Source organism: Leptodactylus fuscus, chromosome 7, assembly GCF_031893055.1.
Source record: "Leptodactylus fuscus isolate aLepFus1 chromosome 7, aLepFus1.hap2, whole genome shotgun sequence".
In the NCBI taxonomy this organism is placed as follows: Eukaryota; Metazoa; Chordata; class Amphibia; order Anura; family Leptodactylidae; genus Leptodactylus; species Leptodactylus fuscus.
The window spans coordinates 111,080,697-111,097,150 of NC_134271.1; the positions used below are offsets into that span (position 1 = coordinate 111,080,697).

The 16,454-nt window shown below is 40.9% G+C and overlaps 1 protein-coding gene across 6 annotated transcripts in view; it reads left to right on the top strand.

Moving 5' to 3' along the window:
- The window catches only part of MAPKBP1 (mitogen-activated protein kinase binding protein 1), a 113,170-nt gene that overhangs the window by 77,611 nt on the left and 19,105 nt on the right, over nucleotides 1-16,454 (top strand). For all 6 annotated transcript variants that reach the window (XM_075282809.1, XM_075282812.1, XM_075282811.1 and 3 more), the window contains exons 10-23: nucleotides 3,454-3,643; nucleotides 4,915-5,061; nucleotides 5,149-5,333; nucleotides 5,412-5,503; nucleotides 5,640-5,765; nucleotides 7,363-7,433; nucleotides 8,013-8,137; nucleotides 9,547-9,622; nucleotides 12,593-12,704; nucleotides 12,788-12,851; nucleotides 13,117-13,239; nucleotides 13,620-13,714; nucleotides 14,604-14,671; nucleotides 15,453-15,671. In XM_075282809.1, coding sequence (XP_075138910.1) covers nucleotides 3,454-3,643; nucleotides 4,915-5,061; nucleotides 5,149-5,333; nucleotides 5,412-5,503; nucleotides 5,640-5,765; nucleotides 7,363-7,433; nucleotides 8,013-8,137; nucleotides 9,547-9,622; nucleotides 12,593-12,704; nucleotides 12,788-12,851; nucleotides 13,117-13,239; nucleotides 13,620-13,714; nucleotides 14,604-14,671; nucleotides 15,453-15,671 — 1,693 coding nt within the window. The remainder of the gene's footprint in view (nucleotides 1-3,453; nucleotides 3,644-4,914; nucleotides 5,062-5,148; nucleotides 5,334-5,411; nucleotides 5,504-5,639; nucleotides 5,766-7,362; nucleotides 7,434-8,012; nucleotides 8,138-9,546; nucleotides 9,623-12,592; nucleotides 12,705-12,787; nucleotides 12,852-13,116; nucleotides 13,240-13,619; nucleotides 13,715-14,603; nucleotides 14,672-15,452; nucleotides 15,672-16,454) is intronic.

The following is a 16,454-nucleotide window of genomic DNA, read 5'->3' on the forward strand; positions in this document are numbered from 1 at the left end:
TGCGATTTCAACCACATAAGTAACTTGATGCCGCCATATTTATGTGGTTGAAATTGCAGATGGTTTAATGTCACTCCTATGGATCTGGTTATGTTTGCTGTTATTACATGTTTGAAATCATAAATTGAAAGGGGAGTTAATTATGGTGATGTTTCTAATTAATCTATGCATCATGTCATCCGGGTGGGGGGTGTGGAGTTTGCTTTTAGATACTTTGCATCACTGTGTTGGAGATATGACACGACTAAGGGGACATTTGTCTTGAAACACATAGGTGTGTTTTTCTACTTTATTAACCCATGGATGGATTTTTAAATGGACATTTGTTTGGTGCTGAAAACCTTTTTCTTTTGGAGAACTTGAGATGTGTGATCTTCTCTGCACCTTGGGGTGTAATGTAGCCCCATTCGTGTCTAGCAGCCTCTGTTTTGTATGCACTGTGTAGCAAAGGGAAACCTTGGTAGTGAGGCCTGGTACACTGGTCCATTGCTCCTCTCCAAGTAGGCCTACATTGATGTTACATTGTCCTCTCACTATGTTATTTTAACTTGGCTTTTATTTTGGATTGTTTTTTTCAGAACTTAATCATTTCGAACCTATTATTGGCATAGGCCGTTAATGTGTAATTTATAGGCCATCAATGAATAAAATAAAGAAGCCATATTGACGTAGCCACATATTATCACTCTGTCTCATTCAATTGAATGGGACTGGGCTGTATGGGCTCTACATTTATGGACCTATCAGATCAAACGTTTATGGCCTATTCTAAGTATAAGCCATCAATGTTTGCATCTTGAAAACAAAAAAAACTTGCAGTGTCATTGGGAAACAAGGGAAATGATTAATCCTCTGGATGTACTGTAGTATGAGCCGTTGTATTGTAAATTCATGTAGCATTTCTTGTCAGCTGAGCAAACAACAGTGCTGTGTGCGGCCCCAGGAGAAGCCATGTTAATCTCCAGTCCTCCGCTCCATATCCATTATACATTTGCATAGGATCCGAGTGCATCTGGTGCGTCGCAAACCCCAAATTGAGCGAATGGAATTCAGCCTGGTATTTTCTGCAGTGGATTTCTCAGGAAGAACAGTCATCCCTTTGATCCACGTCTCTGCATGTGGGTTTCTTCTCTCCTGACCCCCCAGCCCACAGCTGCGTGGTTTGGCTTTGAAAAGATCCAGTGTTTCCTTCTCCGGACTTAAAATGTTCAGTTTCTTTAGTTGACCTCTTGGTTTTACAGCTTTGTCTCTAACCAACTTGCACAGATAGTAAAAACTATTATTTGCAGAGCGATGTCTCTTCCCGTCCCCTTTTTCACATGTCTGCAAATCGAACAGAGAAACTTTTCAAGTCCACCAAAACTTTCACATCTGCCTTGGTCTACAGTCACTGTGTTATATGTGATAGAAGAAACGCTAACATTGGCCAACTGTGCCGATAAATCCGGGCCTTAAACCTGGCAAAATGACAAATGGCTGTTTGAGAGAATTTGTAAAGCTAGCACTGGAACTAGAGGACTGGTTTCCGATATATATCGCTTTTTATCTGACCCCTCACCTGATATCCTGCCTGCACACTCGTATATGACACGATGGGAGGTCTATCTGGGTCAACCTATCTCGACAGAAGAATGGTCCCTTATCTGGAGCAGGGGTTTCAGGACCTCGAATTGTGTGACTCATAAAGAAAACTTCTTTAAAATGTTGATGCATTGGTACCACACGCCGGCTCTCCTCCATTCCTTTGATAGCTCTATTCCGGATTGCTGTTGGAGATGTGGTGCACGCCCTGCACACATCTTTCATCTGTTTTGGTCTTGTCCCTCCCTGCTCCCTTACTGGACTCAGGTTCAGGACCTTTTGTGCCGGGTTCTCGGCACTTGCCTCCCTCTATCCCCTAAAACCTATCTCCTTAATCTCCCTCCACTGAAACTGCGCAAGCCGGCCCTGCGACTTTTTCTGTTTCTTCTCACTTCTGCCCGGTGTTTGATTGCTAAATATTGGCGTCAGTCAGCACCCCCATCCCTGGAGGAGTTATACTGCAGGATCAGGAATGCGCGCTCCTTGGAATACCTAACAGCCGTGCTTAACGATGAGGAGGAGCGGTTTCACGCCGTTTGGGACCTGTGGGACTCGTTCTGGGCCACCCAGCCTCTGTAATTCCACCGCCTTCTGGAACTTCTGTTTTTTTCTCCCTCCCTTTCCCCAGCCTTGTCTTGTCTGGTTTGTGTTTGTCTTCCCTGTCTCCCCTTTTCTTTTTGTTTCTACCTAGTTTATCATTTGTAATTTCATCATTTTCTATTGTACTGTTCTTTGTGATCTCCTCTGGCTTGGTAGACATGTTGTGTTTCTTTATTGTTACAAATTTTCATAAATAAACAATTAAAAAAAAAAAAAATGACAAATGGCTAATGGCTAATTGTATAGTGTATTTTAGAGGACAGTACCATACATAGTCCACCCCTACTGGCTCCCAATGATTTTTCTCACATGGCTAGCACCAGTAGAGATTATTTGGGTTTAATGTGCTGAAGGTAGACCTGCATACATATCTACATACCTACATACATACATACATACATACCTACCTACATATATACATACATTGCAGTTTATCATCTAAATATAAAGGTGGCCCTACACATTACTTGCATGCGACTTCTGTGATCTGCCATGGGCACGTTCTGATGTTACCTAGTTACATAGTAGATGAGTTTGGATGAAGACATCAGTCCATCAAGTCCAGCCTATTACCCTACAAAAAAAAACCCATGAGGCTTATACCAATTGCCCCATTTCAGGGGGAAAAAAAATTCCTTCCCGACTCCAATCTGGCGGTCAGTATAAAACCCTGGATCAATGTGTCCTTAAAATCTAGAGTCCATAACCTGTTATATTTTTCTCTTCAAGAAAGGCATCCAGGCCCTCTCTGACCTTGTTCAATGAATCCACCATCACCACTTCCTGGGGCAGACCGTCCCAGAGCCTCGCTGTTCTTACTGTAAAGAATCCCCTTCTATGTTGCTCATGAAACTTTCTCTCCTCCAGACGTAGTGGATGTCCCCTTGTCACTGGCCTAGGAGAAAAAATATCCTTAGAAAGTTCTTTGTATTGTCCCTTCATGTATTTGTACATTGTTATTAGATTTCCCCGTAGACGTCTTTTTTTCTAAACTGAATAACCCCAAGTTTGTTAATCTATCGTTGTACTCCAGTCCACCCATACCCCTAATCATTTTGGTTGCCCGTCTTTGCACTTTTTCTAGTTCACTTATATCTTTCTTGTATATTGGGGCCCAAAATTGCGCACAATATTCTAAGTATGCCCGTGTCAGTGATTTGTATATGTTTTGTTACAGAAAGAAATCCATTGAGATATATTTGTTGTTTTACTGCTCACACCATGCCTTCTACTCATATACCAGCTTATTCATATAACCTCTCCTCCCACCAGCCGCCTCTTCTCCAATGCTGCAGATGCCAAGTTCCCAGACACAGTCGGCATGACTTTTGACTCCGCCAACCAATGGCTATCTTGTGTCTACAATGACCACAGTCTTTATGTATGGGACATTAAAGATCTGAAGAAAGTGGGGAAAGTCTACTCTGCTCTCTATCATTCTTCCTGTGTATGGAGCACTGAGGTATGCCCAACCAAAAGGCACATGTCATCTAACTGTTCACCATTACGATCACACGAGCATGTTTTGTCTGCATTCAGAGTATTCAAGTGTTAGGAGTGACCTACTTTTAATGTAAAGCAGATAATTGTAGATTTACTGTGATCTCTTCTCTAGGATAAATTCAGGATATTTTTTTTTTATACCTAGCTAAAATTACATTTTAAAGGATTGGTTTCCTTTATAGGTGATGAGGGTAGGTTAGACCACCTTTCTAGCTGATCATATATCCCCTTACTACAGTCCTGAATACTTGTATGGTTCCATTGAGATTGTTGATCTGACCTTCCAGTAGTTTTACTAGTTCAGCCAGTCCTTGTAGGTGCTTTCTTCTCTGGCTGATATTTGGGGACTCGAACGGGGGGGATTAGGCTCCAGCCATGCATTTTCTAATATAGTATTATCAAAGGTGCAATCCTGTAATATAGCCTTGTGATTAGAAGAACATAGGTGCCCCTTTACAGGCTAATTGTGGCACTACATGGCATTGATTTCCCAGGGTTCCCTTCAGCGCTATGGGAATTATTTAATTTAATTTAATTTTAATTAAAAACATTAAGGAAGCTTTTGTGCCAATGTCTCTGTTATTGCGATCTATTGGAGGATATAAACAATGGACATGCGGACCACTAAAGCAGTGGACACCAATGGTGCCAGACGGACCCCATTGATTACAATGAGATCCATTGGGTTTTAAACTGAAACTGCAAGACAAAAAAGTTGGACTTATTCCTCCGGTGATTTTCAGCGGTCACTGCAACAGACTCCAATGCAGATGGTGAACCCAGACTAAGGGTTTACATAAGAATCATAAAATAGACAAAACGGGTGCAATACTAACATAGTGATCAGCTAGTACAGTGGGATAGAGAACCTTGCCCACAAAGGCTTACAAGTAGGTTAGGGGTAGAAGCCGTTCAGATGGTGCTGTGATGGCTGCAGGGTTATTGAAAGTTGTAGGACTTCCTGAATAAGTTAGTCTTCAGGGTTCTCTTGAAGCTTGCGATTGTGGGGGACAGTCTTATATGTTTTGTGGCAGTGGTGCAATAGGTAGGAGGAGATTGGGTCAGAGATGTATGGAGGGGACAGTTTATGGATGTCATTGTAGGTCAGAATGTTGCGAATGACTCTGATATCAGGGACTACATTAAAGAATTGTTACTTAAGCATTTCCCTAATATAGAAGGCGATATACAGTATATACACTACTGATGTTCTTTCTGTTCCCTGTTCAGGTTTACCCAGAAATGAAAGACAGCAACCAGGCCTGCCTACCACCAAACTCTTTTATAACCTGCTCTTCTGACAACACCATTCGACTATGGAACATGGAGACATCAAACATCCATGGCACTGCATTACATCGGAATATCCTCAGCAATGTGCGTGCGCCATCAATGTGTATTAACAATGTATTTCATGTTCAGTTATTAAATCCTCTAACATCCTATGCGCCTTCACTTTAACAGGACTTGATGAAAATTATCCTGGTTGATGGTAACACACAAGCTTTGCTCGACACAGACTGTAACTCCACTGGACTGGCGGATAAAGTAGATGTTCAGACATTAGACACCAAGGCTGGGATTCGCTCAGTGTGTGTCAGTCCTAATGGACAACACTTGGCCTCAGGAGACAGAACTGGCACACTCAGGTATGGATCACAGGGAATATTTGGCAGATAAAAGCTCTTACTATATTAGCAGATCTGAGTCTGTATACTTTATTACAGGGTACATGAGCTACAATCTCTGACGGAGCTCCTGAAAGTAGAAGCCCATGATTCAGAAATCCTGTGCTTGGAATATTCTAAGCCTGAAACCGGTATTTATCTTATTATCTTCCATCTTTTGTATATCTCAATAGATATGCTGTATTGTGTGCATTTATTTATATCTATTTATGTATCTTACTGTAAATTATATTAACTTTTTGTTTCATGTCATTTACTTCCTATTAGGAATGAACCTGTTGGCCTCTGCTAGTCGCGACAGACTCATTCATGTCTTAGATGCTTCAAAAGACTACAGCCTTCAACAAACCTTGGACGACCACTCGTCCTCTATCACTGCTGTAAAATTTGCAGGTGAGCCGACAATTTTGTTTGGAAGAGTCTATTGTTAGGTATTTATGTTGTATTTTGTAGTATTTTGGGTCACTTCTTAAAGGCGATCAACCAAAGAAAAAAACTAGAGGGCACTCACCACATAGCCGGATGCTTCTAGTTAAAAAATTCAGTCCTTTATTGCGACATGTTTAAAAGCAGCTCCTGGGAGGGAGTGAAGTACACATAGGCATAGAGGCAACAGCCGTTTCACGCTATTGTAGCGCTTTCTTAAGCCTAAACATGAATTTTTTAACTAAAAGCATCCGGCTATGTGGTGAGTGCCCTCTAGATTTTTTTATTTGGTTGATTTGCATTTTTCTAAACAACACTTATTAGAGTTGAGCACCCCATGCAACCTATGCAGGATTGCTTGTGATTTTCCTATGATGGGACACAATGTTCTATGGAAGATTAAATGATTGGTGATCGTATGTGAGGAAGAGGTAGTGCCATCCTTGTTTTCCTTATCCATATCTTACTCTAGGTTCACACCTGCTTTCAGGGTCTCCGTTCTGTGCTTTCCGTCTTCTGCATGCCAGAAGACGGAAACCACAGACCGGGTCCAGCCGTGAGCGCTGGTGAGCGTTTTATGCTCTCCGCCGCGAAACCGTTTTTTAAAATCAGGACACAGAGTACTGCATGTCCGATTCTGTGTCCGGATTATAAAACCCGGTTTCGCGGCGGAGAGCATAAAACGCTCACCGCCGCTCACGGCCAGACAACTTTCTCACCCATCCAAATGAATGGGTGAGAGAGACTCCTGCAGGTTTCCGTCTCCTGCTCTGTTTTAGGCAGGAAACGGAAACCTGCAGTACGGAGAGGAGAACGCAGATGTGAACGAGCCCTTAAAGGCGGTTTTGTTGTGCTTTATTTATATACATTATGTAAAAAAAATAGTTTTACACATAATACTATTAAAGGAGTTATCCACATTTGTAACATCCTTAGGATATACTATCAATATGAGATCTGCGAGGGTCCAAAAGCCAGGACCCCTACAGGTCAGCTGTTCAGGACAGCATGGCTGTCTGTAATGATTGACCATCAACATTATATCTGTGGGGGTCTCATCAGCTGTTCAAGTATAATGCGGCTCCTGGAAATGTTTATATGCTGGAAATCGCACTGCTCACTTGCCTTACAAAGTCTAGTGGTGGCTTTTAGTATTGCAGTGCTGCCCCATAGACTTCAGTAGGGCAGCACTGCACTACCTAAATTCGCTACTAGACTTTGTAGGCCAAGTGAGCAGAGCGCTTCCCATGAACCGTACCATACTGGATTAGCTGATGAGACTCCCATAGATCCAATACTGTTTACCATCATTGTTACAAAGGTGGATAAACCCTTTCAATGTTAGCTCAAATAGATTTCTAAATTGTCTGAAAACTGACAAATGCTTTTCAGATCATAAAGTTGGTTATCTCCTATTTCAGGGTACGCATTGGGACTAAGAATACATTTTTGGTTCATTATACCCAGTATCGCAGAATCTGATCTATAGTCATTGTTAATAAAACGGGTCATATAAGCCAGGATGACAGCTGAAGTGCTGATAACATGTCTGTTCATTTTTCAGCAAATGATGGGAAGATGCGAATGATCAGCTGTGGAGCAGATAAAAGCATTTACTTCCGCACTGCTGAACAGGTATGCAAATATATATAACATATATAGTGCAAACAGTAGCTGATTCACATGTGTCCAAAGTCTTTTAAAGCCCCATAAACCACATTCTGCTATTGTACTGACCAGCTGGCGCGGCAGTGAGTCTCATGACTGTGTTACGTTTGTTCTGTGACTCAGCCTGTCTTCAAAGCTGTCATGAATGATGTCTCTACTGTAACCTACATGACTCACATTTTGCCTATGGTCATATTAAATGTTCTCTTTCCTACATTTAAATGGACTTGTTCTCACGTGACTGCCTAAAATGTTAGCAAAAGAAAGTAGAAAATAGCTCTTACAGTGGCTGTGATGCAGTTGCTGTCTTCACATACTAATACATATCCGTACACAAGTACATACTTTACACGCAAGTGTCATTCATAGCAGTAGCATAATCTGTTTATCTGCTAAAAATGTAAATAATTGTAACCAAGACCTACTGATACGTATAGCTTGTAGTTACTAAGTTACTTGTTTAGAATGGAGAAATGCAGCATAGACAGGCACTAGCCTACCATTTTATAAAACTTACCCTGCATATTGTGGTGTTTTTCCTTTCAGACTGGGGAAGGGGCTGTCCATTTTACCCGCACGCACCATATAGTACGTAAAACTACTTTGTATGACATGGATGTGGATCCCAGCTTGAAGTATGCAGCCATTGGATGTCAGGACCGAAATATCAGGTACCAATAGTCTTTACAGAGTATGGTTTTATTTCTTTCTTTTGCGTACTCAGCCATGACTTTCCTCAGCCATGACTTTCCTTCCACTGTTGCAAAGTAAATTAGGTAAGGTAAAAGCTGGCCTCACATCTGTAGTCCTTAGTTCAGATTTCGTTATCTTCAAGATAGGTAACCCCTTGAAGGAAAGGGGAGGCTTTTGGGTCCTACTATATCTGTAGTATTCTCATGAACTCCCAGAAGCTCAGTCAATGACCGCAGCAGTCACATGCCATGTATCCCTTCCAGTAGGGCTCCCATCACTGACACACAATGACTGCTAGGTCTGACTGCTGGGACCCCTAACCATAAGAATGGGGGGGGGGGGGACTCCAAACTCCCTTTGTGTATAGAATGATAATGAGTGGGTCCACTACTCTGGTCAGTATTATGGAGTGCTGTGCTCTATTATCTCTATTGAGCGATGGTCCTGTGTGTTCTCTATCAATTCATTTACATAGGAGACTTGAGGACCACCATTTTCATGATGGCGAGGATCCAAGCGGTTGCAACCCCCAACGATCAGACACTTATTCCCTATCCTATAGGCAGATGATAATCGCTGCTTATAGGAAATCCACTTTAATTCTCAACAACACCATTCTGGCATGGAAAGTATAATATTAAAGCGTATGGGAGATTTTTTGCTACAGGTTTAACATCTAATAATTAATTTTTTTAAAAAAAAATGTTATTCATTAAAAAACAATTGGCTTAAAAAATACATATAAGCGGGATTTTCATCCATAAGCCATATAAAACCCCTAGAGATTCTGCTGAATGAGCGGTCCATGGAAAAACACAGTGAAGACCAGCAATAGCCTGTGGGAACGCATCTGCAAATCTAAACAGATTCATTTCATCCAGGACGTTGTTGAAACCTAGGGAGAAAAATAAACTTCACTTTTCTTAATAAAGAAACTTACTACAATATAGGGGATGGTCTGCGCAAAATATCTGTAGATTGGTGACTTAATAGCTGCCCTTACCTGCCAGGGTTTATTTATGGTACCATATATATGGACCGTTTCAAGCCAATGACTCTCAGCAATGTCTGCCTTGCTGACTATCATCTCTTCCCAGGAATAATATATAGATATATTAAAATATATAGTCCTATTCCTGTCCGATTTTTGCGGCCTTGCTTCCGCGGCTCCTATTTATTGAATGAAAGGGGCCATAGAAGCACAGCCGGCACGGGAGAGACATCCTTGTCGACCATGTGGCGCCCCCTTCCGTTCATTCACGGACAGTGGTTAGCACATAGCTTTTCTATGCTTGCCAACCTCAGCTCTGCTACATCTGAATACTGTCTTTGTGCCTTTCATCTTACTATTACTTTAATCTGCATTTGTCAATTTTTGCTGGTTTAGGATATTTAACATCAGCAGTGGGAAACAGAAAAAGCTGTACAAGGGATCACAGAGTGAAGACGGGACTCTCATTAAAGTAAGTGCCACGTGCTGTTTATTGGCTCAATTATCCTTCAACGTGAGCAAGTCAGATTATTGCATAAGAGCAAGGAGGACATAATGGCATTCAGTGCTCTGCAAATCCTCACATTATTCACCGGTGATAACCGCCAAGTATACTTAATGCCTTTACAGAATTGCACTCGCTCAACGTAAGTGACCCTTGAACCCCCATGAGATGCATGTGTTGGCGTAGGATATTTGACACCCCACAAATCATAATCCAGAAATCCTGAATCACTGGGTTTCTGCACATTTTGTGCTCTAAAATTTCTCCAGCCATATGCTTGCTGACTAAGCGTGAAAGAGTTAAGTTGATTTTCTAGGACGGCCATGTATTTTTTTGGCTCTTTGCTCAGTAAATGTTAATCAGCGTTATTTACTGCTGACAGTACTGCCCGGTCAGCAAACAGGATTCAGATCTGTAGGGGATGTTTGGAGCAGTAGTATTGACTTGGCTGCTAACTGCCGTGAATTGCATACAGAGCACATGTCTCCTGTATACTACACTCACATAGATTTTTTTCCTCTTTTTATGGCTTCCAAATGTGGATAGTTTATTTTTATTAAACAGATCAATCTTGCTTTTCCGTTAACCATTGTAAATTGTATTATTATAGCCCGACTGCTTTGTTCCTAAGGGTCCATTTACAGTTTAATCTTAGATCTAACCTGTTTCCGCATTATTTTTTCCAATATTTTTGCATTCACATCTTTTATCCATTATGTGTAAAATAATTTAACTCTATTGTGAATAGAAACCTAATCACCTACTGAGTTTACATAGAATTTCTCACTGATATTTGTTTGCGTGGGTTTCCTCCCACACTCCAAAGACATACTGATAGGGAATGTAGATTGTGAGCCCTACATGGGAGAGTGATTGACAGCGCTGCAGAATATATTGGCGCTGTATAAGTAAGCAAAGTAAAATAAATGTTTCCAGTGGTGGCACTGAAGGAAAACTGAACACTTCTGTATAACCACCACTGATCAATCGACTGCTGTAGGTCCATGTAGTGATAGACTTATCCTAGCATGACCATCTAACAAAGCAGAAAGACAGTGAGGTAGAGGGCCCTGCCCGCGAGGGCTTACAATCTATGAGGGAAGGGGGGTAGAGACAGAAGGAGAGGGGGAGACTGTACAGATGGCAGTGAGGTGATAGTAGTGTTATTGGAGGTTGTAGACTTTCATTTGTTACTGTATCAATTTGAGCAGTGTGTCTAATGTGTTCTTAAGCCCGGTTCACATTTGCGATTAGTATTCCGTCTGTTATCTGCACGGTATCCGCACGAGTCATGTGGAGAAAAAAGTACTGTATTACAGTCTATGGGGTCCGTGTGTTTTCATTGCTCACCACTTTTTAATGCATTTGATATTCCATTTGGGGAGTCCCCAAGTGGACTCCCCGAACAGAATACCGAATGCAGATGTGAATTGAACCCAAGTCTACTGCCTTGGAATGGTGGAATAGGTTTCCTTAATTTGATGCCAGAGACCTTGTCCCCATATATCATGGAAAGGCTGAGCTCCATTAGTGCATGATGGATAGCTGTGCTGCATAACCTTTACTGGAACCACAAGATAAATCCCTTTAAAAAATAAAATAAATAAAAAATACATTATCCTATTAATATTATAAATGTGAAAGTTTGTGAGTTTGGATGTTTGTGGGTTTGTGTGTTTGGATGTTTGTTCCTCAATCACGCAAAACCCGCTTGACCGATTTGGCTGAAAGTTTCCACAAACATAGTTAATACACCCGATTGCACAGTAGGCTACTTTTCATCACAATAGCGCACATACGTTTGTGCCAGGACCCCCACAAAACCCAAACTCACACCACCATCTCCGCAATCTCACACACTTTGGACCATAGCAAGCCACAAAATTCATATTACCCCCCACGGCCTAGCCCCTAACCCCACACAATCACATATACATAGACTTTACCACTTTGCCCCTCCCCTTAACGATACTCCAGGAGGCTCTCTTTAACGCTCCGGAGCAGCCATGTTTGCCGACCCCCACCGCTCTGACAATCCGCGACACCGCCCACCCATGTCAATACCCCTATGAAGTCTAATAAATGCAAAAAAAAAGTTTTAAAAAAAGTAAAAAAAAATAAAAACAAATAAAAAGGATTAAAAATTCAAATCACCCCCCTTTCCCTAGAACACATATAAAAGTAGTTAAAAACTGTGAAACACATACGTTAGGTATCCCCGCGTCCGAAATCGCCCGCTGTACAAAGCTATACAAATATTTTTCCTGTTCGGTAAACGCCGTAGCTGGCAAAATTGTTAAAAGTGCCAAACCGCCGTTTTTTCACTGTTTTGATTCTGATAAAAATTTGAATAAAAAGTGATCAAAGCAATAACATTTCCCAAAAATGGTAGAACTAAAAAGTACACCCGGTCCCGCAAAAAAAGACGCCCTATACATCCCCGGACACGGACGTATAAAAAAGTTACGGCTGTCGGAATATGACGACTTTTCAAAAAAAAAATGTTTTAACACAGTTTTGGATTTTTTTAAGGGGTCAAAATGTAAATAAAACCATATAAATTTGGCATCCCCAGCATCGTAACGAAGTACACAGTACGAAAACCTTACCCGCGCCTGTATATACCCACTTCTACAATCACCGCAGACGAAGTCGCGGGTACCAGCTAGTGTGTGTGTGTGTGTGTGTATGTATGTATGTATGTGTATATATATATATATATATATATATATATATATATATATATATATATATATATATATATATATATGTGTGTGTGTGTTTTGCATTGACATGCAAGATCTTCTCAAATGCAGATTATCTGACATAAACAAGATTCTCTGTTCCATGATTCTTTATTAGTGTAGTCATTCACGTTGTGCTATGTGCTCTTGCTAACTGTTCTTACTTTTATTTTTATTTTTTTCTATTTTAAAGGTACAAACTGATCCATCTGGCCTCTATATTGCAACAAGCTGCTCTGACAAAAACTTGTGCATCTTTGATTTCTACACTGGGGAGTGTGTAGCCACCATGTTTGGACATTCAGGTAGCTTTCATCTGTCAAGTCATTGTTCCACATTGCACGTGACAGAAGTACCAACAATACTGAGTGTAAATTTCTCCTTTCAGAGATCGTGACAGGAATGAAGTTTACCAATGATTGCAAGCATCTAATATCTGTGTCCGGAGACAGGTGGGAACATAACATTTTCCTATGTTGTGTATTAAATCTTAAAGGAGCACATCTAGTAAAATTGATAGTCTGTGTTAGATCTAGCCCAGAGTTTGAGGACAGTACTCAAGTATTCTCTTTGGACATGTCTATGGATAAAATACAATACTGTGTGTTATCATAGATGTGCTTCATGTATCCAAGATAAAGTACTTAAATTAGCAAAAGATAAAAATGGGATGGTCGAATATTGGCCAGTAAATCTTTAACCTGTCTCTGTCTCCAGCTGTATTTTCATCTGGCGTCTCAGTTCAGAGATGACTATAAACATGCGCCAAAGACTTGCTGAAATGAAGCAACGAGTGAAAGTTGGAGAAAAATGTGCACCACACAAGACAACAAATACCAGGTAAGCTCCTTCTGTTTTTTTCATGATTTGGTTGTGAGAACCTCCTGATCATTGAGGGACCCAACATCAGTCTCCCAGCGCTCAGACGCTTAACCCCTATATTCAGAACAAGAGATAATGGTCCATAATGGCATATCATGTATTTCCATTACTGCAAACTTTGTACTCCTCTGTAGCTAAAATATACTCCTCTATAGTTATAAAAGGAGTATTTTTACTCTTCCGGAAAAAATGCAGTGCGTCCTCTACAATGTACAGTTTTGTGACTTTTCACTTTGCTTATAGTTGCCTTATAAATACAGGTGTTCTGTATCTTTAGGCTGTATCACTATGTCTGCTCCGAACTGGGAATATGGTTCAAATCTTTATATTTGTTGTAGACGGGAAACTATTGCTGTGATGTGCCCGGCCCCTGCACTTTCTTCTGATAGTGACAAAGATGGAGTTGATGAAGGCAGTGATGAAGATATGACTGGTATGGAAGTGCTGTTAGAGAAAGCATATTGTCATTTTAACAAACCTCTGACATGTCCTAGAGATATCTCATAATGTCTTATTGATCATTAAAAGGTTTGTCACATCACAGACTATCTATTTCAGTATGTTGCACCTGGTATCTGATGGTCCCATGCTTGGCACCCCGGGCACACAGCTGACTTTACAGAGGAAAACCACAGCCAACCATCAGGAAATTCCCTTGGTGGCTGGTTATATGGTAGTGTTTCGTTACTGACTGACAGCTGGTGGCACCCACAATTCTAGTAACCTTTTCCGATGTTGATCTCAGTCATGAGAACTGTGAGCCCTGCACCATAGTAGATAAATACTTTTATATGAAACCCACCAAGGCGATCGATCACTTGATCACTGAGGTTCAACTCCCAACATTCTTGGCAAACAGAAGGATCCCCTCAAAAATGTCTGTGGGACATAACTGAGTATTTTGACAAGAGTTGTCTCATGAAGAGGGGTTGTATGACTGCTTTCTTCCTAGAAACACCTTCTTTTGTGTCTAGCGTTCGTTCTCCTTCCAATTAAAGTAAATGGATCTCAGTTGTAATGCTAAGCTCAGACCAAGGACAAGAAAGGTGCACTCTCATTTTATTTTTTTCTAATCTTATACCCTTTTACATTTTTTTTCCATTTACCTGGATCTGAAATCTTGCATCTTTATTCAGCCATTGCTCATCCTTATTGTTTGTTCCGAACAAACAGTATTTTTAATTTTTAATTTTAATATAATTAATTAAATGAATAGTAATTGAATCTATATTAGGATGTGCCATTTTATTCTACTTGTAAATACTTTAAATTGGATGACTGTTTCTATTGTTATCTACAGTTATTGATTATGTTGTTTTTAGGGTCTGATAAGAATAATGATCTTTCCAATTCCTTTGGGAGAAGTGCATCCTTCTGGGAGATGAAAAGGGTAAGTCATGAGATGGTATAGGTATATATATAATTTTTTTTTTTTTTTGCGAACCCTGTTTTATTACAGCGAGATCAGTCGTCCAGCATAAAACTTTGCTATGACACTAGCTTTTAATTCATTAGTATGTGGGCATTTCTATAGCTTTTGAGAGGGTTCTCTTTAATCACTTCTTCTCTTTTCCTTATCAGTATGGTGGAATACCTGTTAAAAGTAAAGCTGACCCTACAGAATAGATGAAGGTTGATAGAGCTCACCGATTTGGTTAGGTGGTGAGGGGTACTGAGGGCAGACAGAAGAGTTTTTCAATATGTCCGATACTTTGCACTCAAGGATGATTTGCTACTTCTAGAGGTTTTTGGTTGCTGCTTGACATAAGGGTATCAGGGAGAACGGTGGGACTGCTATATAGTCCTCTTTATGCTGACCACAGAAAATAGATTAACATATTGTCATTGCCATAAAGTTAAAGTGGTTATCCCACAAAGTCAACTCAGCAGGACCTTTGTCTTGCTCCATATTCAACCCGAGCAAAGCCAGGTGGATTGTGGGTAGGGCTGGTGCTGGTCAGCTCTACTATTCACTTCAATGAGAGATAGCTGAAGTACAGGACATCAAATTGCCCGTTAATCTCACAAAACTTTAACTGGCCATACACATTGAATGTATATCTCTGCTTTTATTCTAAAGAGAAATCATTGGGGCAGCTGCTTTGAGTAGAAATGTGCTATATCACATAAAGGTTTTCAAACGTCTTCTCTATTTTCTTTCCTATTTCAAGAATAAAGAAACTTCCCTTTCCCAGCGCTCGGACTCTCTTGGTGGTAAGACACCCCGGCAGCGTGTTCGTTGGTCTCAGCCCACTGGAAACATTGAGCTCACTGTTAAGTCCATGCTTGACCTCCGCCAGCTAGAATCCTTCTCTCCATGTGATGACCTCCTTGGCCAGCAGGAAGATCAAGATGTGAAGTTTATGGAATCAAATGTGCAGCCTGACCTGGTAAGAGATAAGCAGTAACTAGCATATCACCCTTTTATTCCAGTATTAGTTTAACTACATATTTATGACAAATGTGCAACAAAAAAAATTTAACATTTACATTTCAATTCTTTATAAAGGGGTTGTCCAGGCAAAAATGGACAACCCTTTTAAATTTTAAATCAGCCACGGGCATTGAAAAAAAATAATGCAAGCTCTCTTTTTCCTGATGCTTTGATGTCCTCCCGCACGTTTCGATGCTTCTGCTCCAGCAGTTTCTCTGGGGTCTCTTCCAGAGTCCCACTGACTGGCCTTGGCAATCACGTGACTGCTGAGGCCAATCAGCAGCCTCAGCAGGCCTCAGGAAGAGGACCCATGATGTCACAGGTAGTGACACTGCAGGTCCTTTGCTGAATGGCCTTAGCAGTCACGTGACCACTGAGGCCAATCAGCGGCTTTAGCAGAACTGTGGAAGAGACCAGGGAGAAGCTGGTGGAGCAGAAGAACCGGGACATGTGGAAGGACACCTTAGCATTAGGGACAGGTGAGTATGCTTTTTTTTTTTTTCAATGCCCCTGGCTGAGTTAAAAGTTAAAAGGGTTGTCCTTTTTTGCATGGACGACCACTTTAAATGATTTTCAGTTTTGCATGAGGTTAAAAAAATACCGTATTTATGAAGCAGCTGCAGCACCCTGTGACATTTAAATTTTTTGGAAAAGTATAGAAGCCTGGAACTCTGGTTTTCCCATTCACAACCTTCATATGTTGGTCATTGTGACATTTCATGATCGAATGCCCCAATGA